The 21,313-nt window shown below is 43.5% G+C and overlaps 1 protein-coding gene across 1 annotated transcript in view; it reads left to right on the forward strand.

Moving 5' to 3' along the window:
* Window positions 1-1,365: 1,365 nt before the first annotated feature.
* The window catches only part of LOC142992015 (A disintegrin and metalloproteinase with thrombospondin motifs 20), a 48,241-nt gene continuing 28,293 nt past the window's right edge, over window positions 1,366-21,313 (forward strand). The window contains exons 1-9 of the mRNA XM_076142276.1: window positions 1,366-1,695; window positions 1,847-2,208; window positions 5,839-6,007; window positions 13,859-14,115; window positions 15,656-15,739; window positions 16,042-16,166; window positions 16,264-16,304; window positions 16,673-16,778; window positions 20,089-20,235. Of these exons, the coding sequence (XP_075998391.1) occupies window positions 1,605-1,695; window positions 1,847-2,208; window positions 5,839-6,007; window positions 13,859-14,115; window positions 15,656-15,739; window positions 16,042-16,166; window positions 16,264-16,304; window positions 16,673-16,778; window positions 20,089-20,235 (1,382 nt within the window). The 5' untranslated portion in view covers window positions 1,366-1,604. The remainder of the gene's footprint in view (window positions 1,696-1,846; window positions 2,209-5,838; window positions 6,008-13,858; window positions 14,116-15,655; window positions 15,740-16,041; window positions 16,167-16,263; window positions 16,305-16,672; window positions 16,779-20,088; window positions 20,236-21,313) is intronic.

The following is a 21,313-nucleotide window of genomic DNA, read 5'->3' on the forward strand; positions in this document are numbered from 1 at the left end:
AGAGACTTTAAAATGAGTAATAGCCATGACATGAAGACTTGATGTTTTGTATCAAAGCAGAGCTTATGGGATCCAACAGCATTTCCGGTGAGCCCACCGAGTCTAATTAGTCACAATGCTGTGACATCGGTGGTCAAAGGACATGAAAAACAAGATGCCTTTCACATGTCTGTCAGACTTTTTTTTTCAGACTTTATGTGTCCAAATGATTAACGAGAAGCTGGCCACATCTACTTCCACCAATACATCACAGTGAATAATGGCACATAATGTCCTCAACCTCTACTGCACTTCCTAATAGTCCTAATATTTCCACCACCATTTAGAATGAATCGGAACACTGTGGTTACATTGAGACAAATGAGAGTCAAAGTGCCGTACAAATGTACAAAAACGTAAATATGTGCTTGTCCTTTTACTGCACCTGTGTGGATTAGTAGTAGTAGTAGTATAAGAAGATTGTTAAAGTTATACATCAAAGCCAAGAGTGAAAAATACTACTTTTAGCTGTCTGCATCTGTCTCGTTCAAATCAGTTAATTCATCCATCGCACACAAGAATATGCAGCAATAAATCTGCAACATTCAAAAGAGACGATTGTTCAGTAAATCCTAATTAACAGATAAATACTGAGACCAAGACTGAAGAAGACTTATTCATGTGGACTGTGAAGCTCTGTTTCTACATTAAGGGGGACTTTCCACGAAAAGCTTTATGGCGGCGGCAAGGCCAGTAACTATTCCCCTTTCTATCCCTTCAATTAGTCCAGTGCTACAGCGCCACTCAGTGTACAGTCTGGGTTGTGGTATTTACTTCCGGAAAACTTCAAGTCCCCTTTATCATCAGTTTTTATTTTTTTATTTTCTCTGTTCAAAGCGATAAGTTATATTTTAAGACCCACCAAAATAGGTTTAAGTGGTTAAACCTCTATATATGCAAATGTAAGATGATGTCATAGACAGATAGCCAATTTAAAACAATAATGTAGTTCTTTAAATAAGATTTAAAGCTAAATAAGGTCACAATGAAATCAAAGAACTAAACGCCATACGAACCCTCAATGGTTTCTGGATTATTTAGAGTCAAGTCTTAAAAATAAAAATGGTTTGTTAGTGGATAAAGTTTATATTGAGGGTTTGGAACGTTGCAGCAGTGTCCCAGCCTGTCCCCATGTGTGCTGGTCGAGGCGCACTGACTATTGGCTCCAGAGCCTGTAGGGGCGTTGCTTGTGCGCATAGGGTGCTCGGGGTGTATTAGGGATGGCTAAGGGAAAACGTACTTGGCTCTGATCCCTCCTTTCAGTATAGGCTGCGGTATTACATTACTACTACAATTCTTCCTCGGGAGTAATGTGTCACGAATAGTTGACGGAGGGTAGTGGATGGATATGTGTGTAACAATGCGATGAGGCCAGGGCACTTTGCAAGACTTGCACTGCAGAGACCCTCCGCAGATCCCACGACCTGTTGCTGACAACCCGGGAAAAAGGGCTCGGGAGAGGGGGAGCAGCTCGGGAGAGAGAGAGAGAAGGAGAGAGAGAGAAGGAGAGGGAGAGAGAAGGTACTGCCTTGGAGACGACAGCTGGGGTTTTCGCGGAGGAAATCATGCAGTTTGCAATCTGGCTTGTTGGACTAATGTGTCATCTGTCAGCACTTGTCCGGGACAGTTTACAGTACCGGTTGCATCCGAAACAAGGTAGTATTTTCTGGTTGAATTATGAAAATAGCGCATGGTTACAGTGTTTGATCTGATCTTGAGCTGTGAGAATGACTTATGCACCGGGTGTAAATATTGATATTGATTCCGCTATTTCGCAGTCATGACTTTCTCTTACTTTTCATTTCAGAAAGCTTCATCAAGCAGCTGTCATCGTATGAAATCATTACACCGCTCCGCGTAAATGATTTCGGAGAATCATTCCCCCACAAGTTGCACTACAGAAGGAGACGGAGGAGTTTAAATGAGGACCTGTTGGGTTTACAGGTTCACTACAGAATTGACGCTTTCGGTGAACGCTTTCATCTCAATCTGACCGCAGACTCTGGCTTCATCGCCCCCTCTTACACGGTGACACACTTGGGATCGGATCAGAACAACGCCACGGACTCCAACTCCCCGAACCCGAGCGATATGAGGCATTGCTTCTACCGTGGACACGTCAACGCCAAGACTGAATATCCCGCCGTGTTCAGTCTGTGCACCGGCCTGGTGAGTATGACTTTTTTTTTTTTTCCTTCTCCCCACTGCCTTTAATCTCAGACACTCTAATCGAGCGATGCTGACAGGCGTCCACACGCTTCCTCCCATTTCAGCGGGATTCCATCCATGCATATCCCCCATAACCCGCAGCTCAAGTGAAGTGTGTAGGAGTGAAACAAGAGCAAGTGTTGCAGGACAAATGTCACTGTCCTACAATGCGGAGGAGAGCGGTCTTGCATCTCAGTGCAAGTGAGGGCGATGCGGTTTCCCACTGTAGGACTGAGACTGGGGCTGTGCAGCAGGTTGACGTGTCTGACAAACAGAGGCTGCGCGTGAAAATACTACTCATAAGTTAAAAATCCAGTTTCATTTCAATTTCAATCATTTGCAGCAGTGATTCAAGCACACCTGATCAGCAAAATATTCATGTTTGGCCAATTGAAACATGGAAGGCCCTAACTATTGATCCAGGTGAACACAAGTCATTACAAACCAGTTAGGTCAATTAAGTAATAATCAAATTCAAAACATTCTCACCAACTTTAGGTTAGAGTGCCACCATCTGCTTGTCTATTGATTGCCCTCTGTCATATATTTAGTATTTTATTGGGCTGTAATGGAATTATTGGGTAATAATGACTTAACAACCCCCATTACAGCGGATGAGAATGGCCAGCGGTTTAGTTTGCTGACTCCTGTGTGAGAGAATCTGATAAGTGTTGAAGGGGATGACTTCATAGGTCAAATAAGGTTACTGGTCTGGGGGCAGGGGGTTGACCTTAGTCGCGCCATCCGGATTCTAGTGTGGATTCTATTGGGGGGGGGGGGGGGTATTGCACTGGCCGGAGCAACACAGACAGAGAGTTCATGGCCTTGATGTCTCCCTGCCTGTGTCACACAACAGCCCCTATCAGAGGCATAATCCTTATTTTAGATGGGTGCACCATGTTCAGTACCAGGATAGCATGTTACCAAGTATGTATCACCATGTTGAGATTCCAATTTGATTTGCAATTCATGTTCTTTGGTTGCCTTTTAGCCAACTAAATGAATCATGGTGCATTTTGTCACATTTATGTAACCTTTTAAGACCTCAGTTTGGTTGATATTATCAGGGCAATAAGCCCCTAATTGCCCCTCAATCCATCTTTGATGTCTGACTTGCTTATCCAAACATGTTTGCATCCTTTTTCATGCAATCATTGTTGGTTATCTGCATCATCACTTCATTGAGAATGACAGGACAATGGAGCCATCATCATTAGGTCATAAATGTGTCAGTCTCTGATCACTGGGGCTTAATAGCCGGGCCCATTTTGTTGGAATGAGGTCATTAAGGAATGATTAAGCCCTAAAACAAAGAGGTCATTCTAGAAAATGCAGGTTCCCCTTTCGTCCAGAGTGACTCAAAGCAGTCCCCAGGGGGGAATTTGGGGGTGGGGTTGAGGAGCTTTTGGCCTTTTCAAACTGAGCTGTGATGAACAGAAAAGGGGACAGATCCTGCGAAGAAGACACAACTGCCAGGGAAGGCTGAGAGGAACTTAATGATTGCTCACACCGTGGGAAATGTTACTTCCTGAGGCAACTCACTTTCTTAGTACACTCACATAAAAGAAGTGCATGTGGAACCAAGACTAAGAAATGAGAAGGAGAATCTTTCAGCTCCAAGTCATGTACATCTGTGTAAAGATCAGGCTTATGGCACCTTTATGTTAACCCTCTACCTTTAACCTCACTTTAAATAGACAGATTATAGCCATATGTTGCATTGGATGACTCTGCACCGACAAGAATGAATTATTAATAGTTGATTGAACAGATTCATAGTAATATTAATCAATAAAACAGATGTCTGACAAGAGCAATTCCCTTAATGCCTTATTGGAAGTATGACTTTGCATCTAATAGAAGTTCCCCATTTTTAAGGTCCAGTTCAGCACCCACTACTGAACAGCAACCATTGTGTCTGTCCAAACTTTTGTCAGATTTGCTGCTGGGCTAATGCTGGGAAAGCCTTAAACTCCGGCCCCTCCATTGACTAAATAGAGCATTTGTCTGTTAAGCTTTGTGTTAACACAACATGAGAACCTTGGAAAGACGAAACCATTAACGTCACACTTCTCAAGCCGACTCACCAAAGATAGATTTAGATTCAGGACAGGTACAACAAACATTGACCTTTTGTGGTTGTTGTCTAATTCTGTCATTCAAAGGGAAAATACAGAGACAATCAGATGATATTGAACAAGTGCGGGCAGGAGTATGTCCACAAATGTTGACCAGATGAATTCATTCAGGAGGTCTTTTCCAATTGTCGAAGGCATGCAAGTCAAGTGAAATATGTCTCTGTTACTGATCGGAGTGACCTACAGTTTAAGTTGTCTGTTTCAGTTAAACTTGTTATCGAGAGGTGGCCGCTGTTTCCCTTCCCTTTTGTCTAATACATTCTGGGATGAGCTCCAGCAAAACAAACGTGTGAATGAATGAATTAGTTCTATGACATGCACAGTGAATTGTCTGCTTTACTTGCGTCTAAAATGCGTCACTTACTCTCTGAGAATAGAGATTGTCTAGTGTGCACTTGTAGCTGTTTCAACTCTATTTGTCATAGCATTGCACTGTCTCCGATTTTAGTCAAAGGTTGTGTCGTAGGAGATAATTGTCGATGGATTTGTTACAGTACAAACACTTCTGGCACGTGCTGCCATGAGTCACAATGCCACACTGTAATTGGATTCTGCTCCATGCCTACATACATAGCAGCAGCAGATTCATTCATCCCCGGCAGTGTGGGATGGCATTTGAGTCAGGGGAGCGAGCGAGTGTGTGATGTTGAGGCTCCAAAGGGCCTGTTTCCAGTGGTGATGTTGTTTTTACCCCATGTCTTGTTTGTATAAGTAGTCATTACACTGCAGCACAGAACATGTACGATAATCAAAGCCTGGAGCGTTTCTAAAGATGTACGAGCTGTGCAATCAAGCCCGCTAATCCCGCCCCGTTTGAAAGACGGGAGAGGAAAGCTGCGCACGTTTACACAACTTTCCATTTCCGACTTGAGACATTTTCCATTGTCAAGCGTACATCACTCGTGGGGATGGTTATGGAATAATGCTGTCCAAAAGATAACATTCCACTGTCTAACATCCTGTTTAAGTGTCTGCATGAAATTACCATACAAACAACATTGTGCTCCACGGCTGAGTGAGCTAAGAAGCTTTTTGAAGGTTTGAGCTGCCAAATCAATATTAGCATTCCTCTGTCAGCAGCACTGTCCGTGTATGATGATGTCACACCTCCGAGTGGATGAGTCCTCAACACCTCTTTAAGGCCGGGGGGGAATAATGATGATTGTCACACTGAAATGTTTTATTGAATTATAACTTTCAAATACGCTGCATATCAGGTAGAAGATGTCCCAGGCTTGTCCTATCTTATCCCCGAGACATTTGCCAGTATTGTTGCTTGTTCGGAAGCATGGAAATAATGAACACAGTGTTGCCTCAGGGCAGCACTGCGTGATTGATGTTAGACAGCAACTACATAAATGACTATGCCACAATCTGTCCACTAAATCTACACACGCACGCAAGTGCATGCTTCATACCAAAGGTACCATGGCATCTTTTCTTTCTGTTCTAGATTGGAACTTTTACAACGCAATACGGTGAATACTTCTTGGAGCCTCTTTTGAATGCTGCGGGGGAGGAATCTGAAGAAGAGCACCACAAACCTCATCTCGTCTACAGGCATGAGAGGAAGAAGAACATCACCGGCGGAAACAGCAACACAGAGCCCTGCGCTGCCTCAGGTAACAGACTATAGACTGCCTAACCGCAGTGCCCGCAACCACCGTCTGTGTGTCTGAGTTTTTCCCACTTACCTCCTGATGACCTGCATTCACCCTCTGAGCCATGGCAATAAAAACTGCCCTAAAAACGCAAATTATACGCAGTCACGATCTTTGGCTCGCAGGTTACCAAGAAGATTTTTAGCCTTGATTAAGGGGTGCTATTGAAAAGTCCTCAACTTAATTAAGCAAAACGCATTCCAGCACTGCCTGGTGTTTTCACTCACAATTTGCCGCTGCCTTCACTCTTGAGACTGCTGCAAGAGGGAAGAAATAATCAGTCTTTAGTTTAAAGTTGGGAAGAAAAGAACTGGAGAGGTTTTCTGCTTGGGAGGCTGCTTGAATGTTCCCCTAGTTTCATTTGAATTTTTATGGTTGAGACCTTTGGGTGGTTGAGAGGCCTTCAAGAGAAATCAGAGTGACCAAGCAGAAAGCCTCTGCAAAGACCTGAGAGTGGTCCTTGCCGAGAGCTTTGTTGGCGGCCTTTGTTGTCTTATGCAATAAATCTTTTATGTGCAAGCCGGTTGATTTGTTTGTTGTCTGAACTCGGCCATTGATGCCTGGTGGTGGCCATTGTGTGTGGCCGAGGTTTAAAGAAGTAGGACTGACCTGATGGGCCAGGCCAATACTTTCTTAATATGCTTTGTGCTTTCACTCCCTCAACCTGTGTGGCAATCAGAGACAGAGAAATCTGGAGGGTCAACCCACAGCCTGTGCTCAATCAGATATATTCACTCATAAGAACCATGGGGTGTATGAATGACTACTGGCTTTAGATGTTCTGTGAAGGCCATTTATCCAATCATCATTGCAACCTTGAGCATATAACCCCTTGTAAAAAAATCTATTCAGAATCCAAAAAGAGATAATGGGGAGGCAGATGTGAATATGGACAAGACACCTGTAGCGTTTCATCAAAGAGCAGTATGTCAACAATTTGCTGGAGGATTAAAAGAACCTGTGGGGCTGTTTCAGGACTGTGAGGTGTCCCAGGCTGTGGTTCCTCAGCCTTATCAGATAGGCCGTTCTCCAGATGCAGTGATAAATAGGCACTTTGAAAGCCTCACTGAGCCAAGACTAACAGGCCTGCTGGCTTTTTATGGGAAAGAGTGCAGCGCACACTGCTACTGTACTTACAGGTGAGCTGTAAACGCCGGCTTTGTGTGTCGTTCTGCTTGCAAAACAGTCAAATCAAGGACTGATCATCATTGATTGTCATTAATTTTGTTTCCTCTGTAGCTGATGACTCAATTCTTTGGGTTTGGCATATTTTATTTAATGAAATCTGTGTTCTGTGCTTCCTACTTTCTCGGGTCTACCCCTCTTTCTCATCACATTGAAATAGTGACTTAATATATGAGATTCACATGAAACTTGGCTTCTTTAAAGAATTCACAGGCAGTTATTAGCATCTTATCACATAGAAGTTGGGGTAAAGAACCTGTGGCACTAGTGAGGGACAGATTTGTTTCCTACAGTAGTATCTAGTATCTCTTCTTCATCTGGAGATTTAAAAGCAGCAACCCCCACCCTAACTTTATGTTTCTCTAAAAGAGGACTGTTATATCACCCAGCAATCAAATCCCAGCATTTAATTCTATAACTGAGGGGAGTTAGTTGGCTTGAGACTTTAAATAGGTCAGAAGGCTTTGAAAGCTTGTATTTGTGAAACGTGCCAACAAACTCAGTGGATCCAAACACATGGAAATACCAGATGGCTAACAACGGCTCCAGTTTGCCTAGTTAGCCTCTCTTTTCAACACCCCTGTCTTATTACAAAGACTTCCAAGCCGCAAACAAAATGTGTATCCGGGGAAAGATGCTGTGCGTCTCATGAGATTAAGTCAACGTTGGATAAGATGTTGCGTTGTAGTACTGCGTTTCAGATGCTGCAGACAGCAACTGAATGTGCTGTATCTATTCATGCAGTAAGAGTTTCCAAAGTTTGTATAGTCTCTGCACACCAATGTGTACAGGGCGTTGAAAGGAGAGGAAGGATATGTTTCCATGTAGATGAAGTTAACAAAGATGAAATTTAAGGGTGCCTTGTCAAAGGTGACATGTTCAAATACTTGACATTTCCTCACATATGCTGTCACTACCTGTGAAGTGTCAAACAGAGAAGTGTAATGATGAGAGCTTTTAAAGTGTTGCCTTGATGGAAAATATTGTTTTGTTATTTCAGCAGTCAGTCATGGCCGTATACCTCTCTCCAGCTGCTTTTCTTCACTGTGTGTGTTCACATGGCATCATCCTGTATACTGTTGAGTGGATGTGACTTTAAATATGCTATCATATGTTAACAACTACAGCAGAAATCCCATCAGATGAACCCTGCAAATCAGAAGGTCACAAATAAATCAAAATGATTCATGAAATTAGGTCTTATTGCTCTGGCTGTACTAGCAACCATACCTGTCTTGTGTCTGTTTCAGCCAACTTGGGTGGCGTGCCGACTGTTTAGAATCCCCCTAGAGTAGATAGCTGTTGAGTGGGTGATTAATTTCTTTTAAAGTGGTAGTGCGTCTTGTTGTGCCTGGTCCTAGCTTTTAAAAGCCCCTGGGGAGGGAAGCTTGGGCTCAAATCACAACACAGCTAGGACTTTTAATGGCACATTCTAGGGGTATCTGTCTCCGAGCGTGCCTGTGAATCCCTGTGTTGTACTTGGAGATAGCCACAAGGATGAGGGTGACTACGGATAGGGGCAGACTCTTCTCTCATTCTTTTCCCTTTGCTTTCTGAAGTCCATGTGAAAACAAGAACGAGACAAAAGGGAAGGGGAGTTGTATAGTATCTCTTTTCCTTCTATCAGTGGCTATAAGTCTAAAACTCTGACATATTTAGTTTCACAAAGAAACAGTGAAGTTGAATATGTACAACTTGCCTAGAAATACAACCAGCTGGGAACTGACAGACCAAGCCTCCAAGTGTTGGGTCAACTTATTTTTTTCTTGGTTTGATGGCTAACTAGGGGGGAGCTGAGACAGCAAACTGAGTGATAAAAGCTTTGATGTGGCAATTGTTGGCACACATGGCATTTGTGCCCCCCTGACCTCCAACATAATCACTGTATAGGATCCCCCTCTTGGTGCCCTCTGTGTATACATGCTAGTTCAAATGCTAGCATCAGGTTTTTTGGTCAATGGGTTCATTTACATGGAAAAATGTCCTCCCCCGCCTGGGGTTTGAACTAGCCGACTTGAATTGCTGCCCGCTCTCCCTTTGCGCTTTCATGTATGTGAATGGAAGCACTTGTTGATTGTGACCTCACTTCCCTCTTTGTTTGGAGTCACTCACTGGATGGGGGCATGTGACCTTGAGTTTTTTTCCGTTATAGAGGTGCTCGTTTATTGGGCTCACAGGCTTGTTTGCTGGCTCTTACTTGAGAACTATGTGTGCATTAATTCCTTTGTTTCCCCCTTATGCTGGCTCTTGAGAGGGGTCAGGAAAGGTGGCTAGCCTGGGTGTGATTGACGGGCACTGATCACATAGACAACCTCTCTCACCTCTGAAGTTTAGCTTTAGACGGTGTGGAACTCCTGAATGTCAGTTGGCTCCTAAAGGCTTAGGTTTGCTCTGCCCTCTCATGCCCCCTGACACACTCAACCACCCCCCATTCCAGGAAGCACCTATTGTTGCTAGGCAAAAAAGTTTGTTTTGGGGTTCTGTATACATGCATAGATGTAGTATGCAAGTATGCATGTGTGTGTGCATGCATGTGTGTGTTTATGAGAGTGCATGCATCCAAAACAACTGCATGTCGTCTCCTTTGCCTGACAGCTGGTGGTGGGAACTGCTTAGTAAACAGTGCAGAAGACTGAAGAGCTCAGCCATGTCTTTCTATGTCCTGTGTCTTGTTTTGTTTTGTTCTAGAGCTTGGTAGAGGCCTTTTACTAAACTCCTCCTCTTCTTTTACACCTGTTTCTCCGAAGTGACCTTCTGAGTTATTGCATGCTATAAGCCTTACACTTTATTTTTTTTAAATTATGGGAATTTCTGGCATTCGATTATCCAAGTTTTGCTTTGAAACAGCTGGGTTTTTACTCTTTTCCTTTATTGCCTCGACTATCATAAACCTGCATGCTATGATTACACATGCAGCTAATAATACAGCTCATTGCACTAATTGTCATCTGATTCGGTGATAACTGATACCCTGGACAAGGCTGGGCAGCTATAGACGTCTATAACTATAATAACTGCCATGTGTCTGCCTGCCCCGAGGCCTCAGCCCCATTGAACCCAATGCGTTGTCTTGCCTTGGGAGTTCCCGTGACAGATTCCAGCTGGTGCTATTTTCTGTCACTGTCTAATGTCTCTGCACTTTAAACAGATGGGGGCTGATTGGAATAGTTCGAGAAACTTGAGTGACACTGACTAACTGTGTGGTGGCACTGCTGACAGCCAGAGGTGAGAGGGGATGACAGGTGAGCATCAGTTCCCCCACTCATGCTATACTGAAAACGTAGTAGTAGGTCACCCGTGTTATCACCAGGGGGTCGTCTCTGAGGCCAGCCGTCATTCAGAACGTGATGCCTGTTTGGGTAATGTCACTGCAGCACAGGCTTTCAGTATAAAAGCAGATGATTGTTGGACAAATTGTAGATTATCATTCTCTCTAAATACACTATTATTGTGATTGAAAAAAACTACTACTTCTCCTTTTAAAACATCAGTAATCCATTTTCAATCACCATCAATTGTAGAATCAAATCCTTTAAATGTAACTGTTAAAAAACTACAACAGGAAACACTGTGTGTAGCTCTTCATCATTAGGAGTCCAGTAGGTATCATTTTATCTCCTCTGAGGAGGTCTGGTACTCCAAACACATTCTTCAGCTGACCAGCATGCTGTCTTTAGCACGTCTCTGGACTGAAAATAACACCCCAGCTCTGAGAGCACCGTAAGCCTACGAAGCCCACCGTCTCCCACTGCGGCCAAAAGCCACACAACTTCACTTTAAAGAGCCTTCTTCAGCACAAACAATTAGCTGCCTTCACTTCTGTGTCTCGCCACAGAATTGCTCTTAATTGTGCCTCTGTCGGCACGAGTTTGGACATTTTTGCTCCTGTACTGTTGTCCTGTCATGTAAACTGCAGTAAACAGAGTGTCTGACCTGGTATAGGACCTAAACGTTACCTTCACTCAGTGTAAAGCGCACTGTCCACAGTATTTAATTGGCACACGGGACAGTGCTCTTTAACTCTCAGCGGGCCATTGTAAAAAGAATGTTAATTAGTTCAACAATGAAATGTGTGTTCCCCATTGTCGGGCTCCTGGCATTGATACTTTTGACAGAGAACAGAAGAGAGTCAAAGAGCAAACTCTTTGATCTAGATTATAATCTCTCAGTGAGATCATTTGGGGGAGTCTGGCTGATTCTAAAGGCTCACACAGAAAATGTATGAAGTCAATAGTCAATAATATACATCTTAGTTGCCGCAGGGAGGACAAATACTGAAAGTAATGGGTGCATGTTTGACATAGTGACTGTTTGGTCATAATGTGTGAGGTGCTTGATCTGCAGTAAACATGTTTGTTGTGTTTGATTATTTTATTAAGCAATGATCAAAAACTTCTTACAAGGTTCCAACCCTAGTCGTGCTGGAGCAGTTTAGTTATTATTGTTTGCATCTCCTCTGCTATGCGTTTATTTTTGCCAAACTACGACAGCCATAAACGTAAAACTCATGCATTGTTAATTTTATTATGCTCCATTATGAACCATTTTACTTGGACTTGGAGGATTTTATCATGTTGTGATCTGAAACGTTTTAGCTCGAGTTGGTAATTATTGAATACATTACTTTCCATCTTAATAGAGAATTCCGAGATATCAAATCTTGATGTGTGAATGTGGATGTGTAGGTGATGGTGGCCTGTTTCCTGTCACTGTGTGTCCAGCAGGTCAAGGCAGTCACCCCTGTCTTCTCATGGTGTAAGTAGCAGCTCACAACCCAGTGAGAGGTGGATTTGAACCTAAGGCGATTTGGGAAAGGTTGTGTTTGGCTAATCTGCGCTGATTTAAAGGCTATTACAATAGAGACGACATTTCCACGTTCTCCGCCTCCTCTTTTTTTTTTCATCTCTTACCTGCCTGCCCTAAGAGATAAAACCAATAGATGCAGATGGGTTTCTGTGCTCCGAAGACCCCTTTGATGTCAGCCTGTCTGCAGTGACGAGTCAGTTTAATGGGTTTAGTGCAGGGCTTGGCCTGGAGGAGATTTATCCTGGACAACACAATGTGTGTGCTGGCCCAGCTGCCTGGGCTGTACTGGCACAGACAGGCTTGGCCCTGAATTGGACTCTGGCACCGGCACTGGGCCGGGCTGTATGATGGCAGGAGCCGTGTGCCATTGTGCCAGGGAGTCACGTTCCGCCTCGCGTGCCTACCCGGGACAACACTGTGACCGCTTATCAAGTTTTCCTTTTTCTTTTTTTGCTTTCCCGCTTTTCTGTGAGCTAACAGTTACAATCTCTTTCTGTTTGACTGTGTGGAAAACATGGGCATTCAGAAGACAATGGAACACTTCACTGTAATCAAGTTATCCAAATGGGAAAAAGAGAAGGTTGTTTAGAATGATGGACTCCAAGTATGTTTGGCTCACAATGAGTCATATAGTGTTCCCTGACTGTCATTTTTATGTTGCATTGATGTGATCCACTCCTCCAAAATGTTAATGATCTAAACGGTTATAAAAGTTGTCTGAACTTCCAAAATATTACAGAAGATTATTATAATTTACAGAATGTGTTATATTTGATCTTTCCATGCAAGTATTGATATTATGCCTCTATTGTATGCATGATATATCAGCCTCTTATGATACCTTTTCTCATGGATGGTCTATCTGGTTCTGTTCTACACACAGAAAGTACTACAATTGTACAATAGAAATACAATATGCAATAGTGTATTTCTTACATCACTACATCTCTGAACAGCACAATAGCCTGCATGTACACAGTTATGTCAAATCAACACAAAAATGCTGTGGAAATCCATCCAATGCTAATAAATGAATACCTGAAGCATTTCAACACTTTGGTTAAAGGTTGAAGTTGCAGAGGGTTGGTTTATCTTTGTTATTGTTGTTTTAAAAATGGGTCGTTTGCTGCATAATCCTGGTCCTTGAGGATACAAAATTGAGATTTCTGCCTGTATCTCTCTCTCTCTCTCGCTCTCTCTCTTTCTCTCTCTCTCTTGCCCTCTCTGTCGCTTTCTCTCTCTGTGATGATGATGTAATCCATCAGCCATACTTCAGTCAGCTGTGCTCAACACGTGCAGTTCAGCTGAGAGACTGCATAGTATAAGGCTGTCTATGTCATTCTTTTCCCTCCATTGCAGGCTTTTTTTTAGGTGATCTATTGACCAGGGAGGCCATATTGGGATAATTTGAGAAATGTTATATCACCTTGTGGAATACTTCGACTAGCTTCCTAATGACTTGGGAGCTTAATTGTTTAAATGGATTTTCTCTTTATGAGAGTGCACTTAGCTTGACCTGAAACCTCGTAGCCTCAGAGCTACTGACCCTGTGACTCTTGGTACAACTGTTTTCCTGAGCATTGGAATGACACAATAATTTATGGTGGGCTTTTGCCATAGAAGTTCTGCATGCTTCTGTTATGTCATTGGAATGCCGCTAAGCTGCAACTCTTGGCCCCTTTACTGTAAATGTTCCATTCTCCCTCATGAATTGCCTTTATTACATCAAGTGGTGGGCATCAAATGTTGTCCATTTCCATTTCATTGTCATAGACAGAGCTTCTGTTTCACACTTTTCATTATTTTTCTTTGTTACACCAGAAGAGACCAAGAGGCCAGTCACTTTACAGAGCAGAGGGAATATGGGCGAGGAGCTGGACTCTCTTAGAGCCACAATAGACGATCGCCACGGTGACCATCACGCTGACACCACCAATACAAATCCCAGAGCCCCACGCAGACGCAAGCGTTTCCTCTCCTACCCTCGCTATGTTGAGCTGATGGTGACAGCGGATGCCAAAATGGTGCGTCACCATGGACGCAACCTAGAGCACTACATCCTAACAATCATGTCAGTAGTAAGTAAGATAATGTTTCTAAAAATTACTACTTAATACTTAAGCTGTATTAACTTGTTTGTATTTTTGTATTATATTCATTTATGCATGTTCATAGATTCATCAGTATTTTCAAAAACAAAACCACACTAGGTCACTGACAATCATGACATTTAGCAAAATTGCCAGAGTGTCACTTTAAGGTATATAGTAAAATGTAGTAGTAGATTAGATTAGATTCCTTAGATTACTACATTTTATATATGTAGTAGTAGTAGTAGTAATGGTTCAACTTTGCCAGAATGTGTGAACTTTCCTCTTTCTCATTGCCACCGCAGACAGAATGTCCACAACACTCATTTACTTATGAGGGAGTAATGATTGTCAGTGGAGTGTTATTCTTAAATAAGGTTGATAGGGTACAGTGAACATTAAATAGCAATGTGCCACCCAAACGTGTTGTCACCTTTTAAGTTGTGGTGTAGGCAGTGAATGTGTTTACAAGCGCATACAGGACAGAAAAAGAGGATTTCTCCTTTCTAACCTTATGTATTTGGCACAAAAATTAGTTTGTGGGCATCCTTTTGAATTTTGTATGATCCCACGCTATTTACATCCATCTTAACATCTGAGACTTTTGTGAGGATGATTACACGGAAGTTTCTTCTCTGTATCTGGTGACGTAACCGGGCCTAACAGAAACCGAGTACTCAGCGGAAATCTACATCTGTGTCCCGTTTATTTATCTTTATTTACCCACATTCATTTGAAGTTGTCCACTAGTTAGTATCCAGTGAGGTGAGTTATTAGTTCCTGGCTAAAGTCACATTATTCACTCTGAGAAGGAGAAGGAGAGTAAAACAGAGGGAGGCAAAGAGAAAGTGAGTGAAGCTTGTTAGTAGCTACCTGGCTGTGCGAGACAGCAATCTCCCAGTGTAATCTGCTCACGTCTGCTCCTTTGACCCACTGACCATACGATACGCCCGTAAAGAGAGAGGGGCAACACAAAAGAAGTTCCTGTGTCACCTTTCGACCAGAAACATCCAGTCTCCCCCCCCCCCCCCCCCCCCAACCTTTTCTCTGTGTCTCCCTGCTGTCCTGATCAGCCCAGGCCTCCCCCCGTCCCCTCCCCAGGCTAAAGCAACGCTAAATGTTTATAGTGGGCTAATGAGTTCCTGTCAGGAGGCTGCACACGGCCCCAGGAGACCGCTGACTGGCCGTGACCTGGGTGAAGAAGGAGAGCAAGAGGAGCAGAAAGAGAAAAATACATAGGGAATGTTTATTTGTCCTCATAAAGCGGCACTGAGTTCAGAATTGTTTCACATTTGTTGCCAGGCGAGGGTTTTGTTTATTTCATCCTTCCTTTGGTCTGTGGGGGAAATATAATTGGTTTGAATACTCTGCTGATTAAACTTACCCCAAAGGACTGGAGGCATTTTTCAAAACAGCCATCATTGATTTAAGCCCTTAATCAGAAAAGACAAAGCCTAAGTTTCATTGTATTTTGGTTCAGGTTTGTGGAGGTTTGCATTTTTTGTCTGTGTGTTTCGTGTTATTACAGGTAGCAGCGGTGTACAGGGACCCCAGTGTAGGCAACCTCATCAACATCATGATCGTCAAGCTAGTCATCATTCACAATGAACAGGTGAGTGTGAGAGTCTGTATCATGGCTTACGTCAGTGCAGGTGTCCCGGGCCCTGCCTTTTTTTTTCTTTTTCTTGAAAGGACACTGCCTGCCTTGTCAGTCTCGAGTCTCAAGAGAAAACAAGTGATACTGTAGTGTAGATCAGCGAGCAAACCTGCAAATCACGGCTGAGGAGGCTCACTCGGCTTTGCTCCCAGTAATTTGGGTTCTACGTTAAAATGAACTTGGGATTCACATGGGATGCAAGCTTTATTCAGTTACTGTGTCACATTTCCATTAATATTTCTGATATCCAAACACAGGAAGGACCCACAGTAAACTTTAACGCCGCCACTACCCTTCATAACTTCTGCGTCTGGCAGCAGAGCCAAAACGTCCCAGATGACAGCCATCCGTCCCATCATGACACGGCACTCCTCATCACGAGGTACATCATCACACTCAAAGTAAAGACTCATCTGCAGCTGAGCAAACTGATTTACAAAAAAGGGTAACAATGTTGTGCGTTATTTGTTTTGTTTCAGGGAGGACATCTGCCGTGCAAAGGATAAATGTGACACTTTAGGTAAATCTCTTTTCTTGCTTTTCTTGCTTTCTTGCACAAGTTGCTTCTCAATCCATTCAATTAACTTTCCACTCTGTTAACCATGGGTCATAAACTATGCACTAATGAGTTTATGGCAAGCTGTCAGCTAATAATATTATAGTGACAGAACAGAGTGGTAGAAGGAGGGAGGGAGGGAGGGAGGGAGGGAGGCTGGAGGGAGCTGGTGGCGGCACTAATCTCTCTAATGGAACAGTTGGATGGAAAAGTTTTTTGATGGTTTAATCACCTTTAACACTCAAGCAGCAGTTTTTTTTCAAGTAGCTGCGTCTCCCTGTGCGTATGTATGTACGTGGTCATGCGTGTGTGTGTGTGTGTCATCTGGTTAGGTCTTGCTGAACTCGGGACCATGTGTGACCAGTATCGGAGTTGCTCCATCAGTGAGGAAAATGGACTCAGTGCCTCCTTCACCATCGCTCATGAGCTGGGCCATGTGTAAGTAGCAGTACAGAACCTTTACTGTGCACACACACACACACACACACACACACTTCCCCGTGTTCCCCACCCTTTCTCATCCGCAACAGCCAGCCTTGGCCAACAATAGCCCCCTTATCGAGAGACGTGGGGCACGGCACGCACAGGTGCAAAACATAATGAAGTGAAAAATGAGGTTATTATAACATGCCAACCATAATACCTTAATGTAGAGCTCAAGAAATTAACCCTGTAGGTTTCAGAGCTTTGACGGTGAGTTCAGCTGGAAAACTGCTCATATCCGTTATACTTGATGTCGTTTGTTTTGTAATTATTACTTTATTTAGATTTTAAAAAATTATTGTAATGTGTAAACTGAATAAAGAACCTGCATATATGATGTATGGACTTAAAACACATGACCCTCTACTGGGGCCCTGTGCCGTCCCTTACAAGCAGAGTAACTGTAGTATGAGTCAAGCTGTACTGAGATTGACAAAGTGTCCCTCTTGTTTTTCTGTCCATTCGCTTCTTTGTGCCCACGTCTCTCTCTCGCTCTCGCTCTCTCTCTTGCGCTCTTTCTCTCGCTGCGTATAAATATGAAAGTGAGTGAGAGGTTTTGTTTCCGGTCTGCCAGCTGTCCCGTTGGTGTTGTAGAAAGGACCAGTGTCAAACTTGAGTCTGTGAGCCATTGGATAAGAATGAAAGATATTCTTACACCTCCTCTGTCCCGCTCACACATTCCTCCACTGGAGAGATTTGACCAGAACACAGGCGAATGGATGAGTGTACGGGCCTGGAGAGGAGCAACAGCCCTGTCCCGTCCTCTTGAAAACCCTGCGTGGATCTGTTTATGCTGAAGTTTAAGCAGCTGAAGGGGCAGTTGGCTCTGCCTCTCGGCATGGTTAATCGCTGCGTTCATGAGCATGAGCCCTTGAGAGTGTTTAGCACTCTGGGAAAGCCAGTGTCAGGTAGTGGGAGCCACTCGAGAGCATTGCAGATTAAAGAAAGATTTAGACTAATGGATGGGAGGCCTTTCTCAGATGACTGCGGGGACGTGTGATCGCTAATAGCCATCAAGGGGATTCTCGAGCGAGGCGGCGTCATTTGATAGCTGATCAAAGGTGACACAAAAACGTGCTTAATCGAGTTAGTGATTACATGATGCCAAATGTCTAAGATCACAAAGAATTCTCTCCTGAAATCTTGATATGTTGTAAGCAGACTTTCATGCCGCTGTTAGCATCCTGAATACAGAATCCCTTAGCAAGCTGATGAGGAAGTAAACTTCTGTGAATGAAAAGATGGTTTTCATTGTGGAGCAATAAATTTCCATCAGCCGAGATGTGTAATCCATCACGCTGTGCTTACTTCTATCAGTTTGTCTGGTGGCTCCTACTTCTTTTCCAATTGGTGACAAATGCTGTTCTGGCTGTGACTTTTGTTTATGCACCTCCCATCTGCATAAATTCTCAATCAGGCCATCTTGGTAGCAGCACATTAGAATAGAGTCAAAAGATGTTTTAATGGCACAACAGCACATCGTTTAAAGCTGCTTCTTTTCCTGAATAAGCTTACTGTCTCCTGCTGGAATCAATGTTCCTATTGATTTGAATCAGTATCCTCCGAGTTCGCCAAATTTAAAACCGCAAAGCTGCCTGATTTACAACCTCATTACACTAAAAGGCTTTTGTCTCAGGTTTCCAAGCCACTATAATCCGCGCTTTTCAAAACTTGGTCAAATAAATCATTAGTGCGTGTCAGGATTCTTTGAGGCTCATCACAAATCACAAGACCACCATAAAGACAAAGTAGGTACACAGTGAGAAGCTGATTTTGTTTTGGACCCAGGTCTGATGATTTTGTCAGTATCAGTCAATAGCTTGGTGTGTGTGTGTGCATGTGTGTGTGCGGTGACAGAGCCAGACCACGGCTCTATTAGTCCCTGGGTGAATGCCTTGAGGTCCTCGGCCCCTGTAGGGTGGGCCTCATGCCAACCATGCTGGGGCTTGTTTGTGTAGTTGTATGGCCTAATAATCAGCCCCAGCTCAGAACCCTAAATTGGCCCACATCCTGTTGTAAACACCACAAACAACATACAGCTGTGTGTGTTTTTGGTATGCATTTGCGTGCACACATATAGGCGTGAATGTGTGTTTGCACATGCATGTTTGAATGCGCAGAATTTATGGGTTTATGCCAAACCAACATACTAACAGGACATACACACTACAGTTGGCGCAAAGCTTGTTTAATGTGCAAAAGAGGTTATGTTGGTTTATCAGTCTGTCAGTGTGTTCATGAAACTAAGTGAGCAGGTGGGACATGATTCAGAAAAGAGGCAAGTGAAATTTGTCAGCAATGGGCCTGATTATTACTACTTTTACTTATTGGCCAAGACGGTATGTCGTGGAATCCAAATTCCTTTTCTGTAGGATTCTAGACTACATAGGCCACGCCCATTTCAGAATTTTCAAGTGTCTCGTCCTACAATTTTTGCAATGGTCAGAAAATGTAACATGTAAAATATCTGGACCAAGTCTGATGGAATTATTTAGATATGCTTTTTGCTATAACTGGCCGCCAAAGTGGAGTTGATCAAGCGCTATATTCCATGAATGAATCAGTCTAATCTAACCAAACTTGGTGGGCATTTGTGTTCCCTACTTATCTAAAATCTGAAATATTAATTAACCTAATGGTGGCAAAGTTTTATAGTCAAGATGTGTTGGTTTGTCAGCAGATGGGGAGGGTGGGGTGATTATGGTTTAATCAATAACCCTTTGACATTTCATCACTTAAAGACACAAGGAGGGGTGTTTGGTGCCCCTCTAGTTAATTTTCAGGGGCCATGCTCTGTGAGGCTAGATTGTGTATCACTGTGTCTACCGCTCCTACATGTTTAAAGTGGAGCAACATGTGTAATAAGTATGTGTGTTTTGACTTGGAAGTGTGCTCCCCCGCCTCTCCCACAGCATTAAGCCCTTTGAGAATGTGAGATGGTGGCCATTGACCTCTCAGGGGTTAGGTGGAGGTGTCTCTCACTAGCATGTGGGCCAGGGTGGTGAGACAGCTGACATGTTATACAAAATATTCCTACAAACCACGCAGTCATTTGAAAACCGTTGGATGATAGCATGCAGATGGAGCGAGTATGTGTCAGAGACGGATGAGTGGAGTTGCTAAGCTTGTGTCGATACTCAGACCGAGTTGGTTCATCTTGTGACATTTATCCCCCCTTTCTCCATCTGATCCATTAAGCAGCTGATAATCGCTTTGTGTGTGTTCCTTACCCCCTTATATTTCCTTTTATGCCTCTCACCCCCAGGTTCAACATGCCGCATGATGACAATCCCAAGTGCCGGGAGGCGGGCATGAAGCACCAGTATCATGTCATGGCTCCCACCCTCAACTATGACACCAATCCCTGGTCTTGGTCCAAGTGTAGCCGCAAGTACATCACTGAGTTTTTGGAGTAGGTACCCCCAATGTGCAAATCCAAATACATTACCCTCCCCTTTTCCATTCCACTCTGATATTTTCCCTCTCACTTTTTAATTGTGCATTTAGCTTTTACAGCTAAACTTTCGCTGCCTCTCCCAAAGTGGCCTGTAGACAGGTCAGCGCAATGTAAACTGTGTCAAGTTGTTATTGCATGGTGTTGAAAGAGTATTTCCTGTTTGAATCTGGGGGTCTTCCTTTGCTGACCTGAGCAGTGGATCTTCAGCCTCTCCTCCGCTGTTTTTGTACTTAAGTCTGAAAGTCAGAACCTTGCTCTTACCATACAGTTAAAGAGCATTTTCCCACTGTTCAGTTTCCTCAGTTCAGCTATGCATGCAGAGAGTAAGCACGGACCAAAAGCCGGAAGTGTTGGGAACATGAGGATGTCTTCTTCTTCATTTCCCAACCGTGCGGATAAGTCGTTCCTCATCCATAGTGGTATCTGCTGTCATAATGCGGGGCAGGAAGTGAGCACGTTTTGGTCCCCGACTTTTCTGTTTATTTTTTCACATGGCTCTGTCTCTTGCTCTGTTGCATTGCACTTCCTGTGTGGAGCCCATGTAAGTCACTGAACCTGTAACTCATGGCAATTGCTCATTCAGTGGTTCTCACTCAATGCCACGGGCAGCGATCCTGGTGAAGGGCTTCCCTTTAAGATGGGAAATGTCAGATATAATTAGATCTTCCCTGGACACGACCCTTTGATCTTTGCATCCCTTTCCTCTGTTAATTGTGCAGGCTCTCACAAAGGACGGCCTTGTTGATCAGTTGTATCTTGGGAGCGCAGCGCTGTGCGACTTTTAAGGTTATGCTTCACATAGTTTCCAGCCAGGCGATGATCTCATCTGGGAAGAGTTTGGAAGATCCAGGAAAAGATGAGGAGAATCTCTCCATTATTTAGACCGGTGCAGGTCCTTCTGTGTTGACCAGCTTGGCCTGACCGATTGCTGCACAAAAGTCAGACCAGGTGCGATCTAAATGGCAGTGACTGTGAGCTTAAGTTACCAAGTACTGCCTATTTGTTAGATATGTGTGACATTTTATAAACAGTG

This window comes from Genypterus blacodes, unplaced genomic scaffold, assembly GCF_046128005.1.
Source record: "Genypterus blacodes isolate CSIRO-AG114 ecotype Tasmania unplaced genomic scaffold, CSIRO-AGI_Gbla_v1 ptg000021l_1, whole genome shotgun sequence".
NCBI lineage: Eukaryota > Metazoa > Chordata > Actinopteri > Ophidiiformes > Ophidiidae > Genypterus > Genypterus blacodes.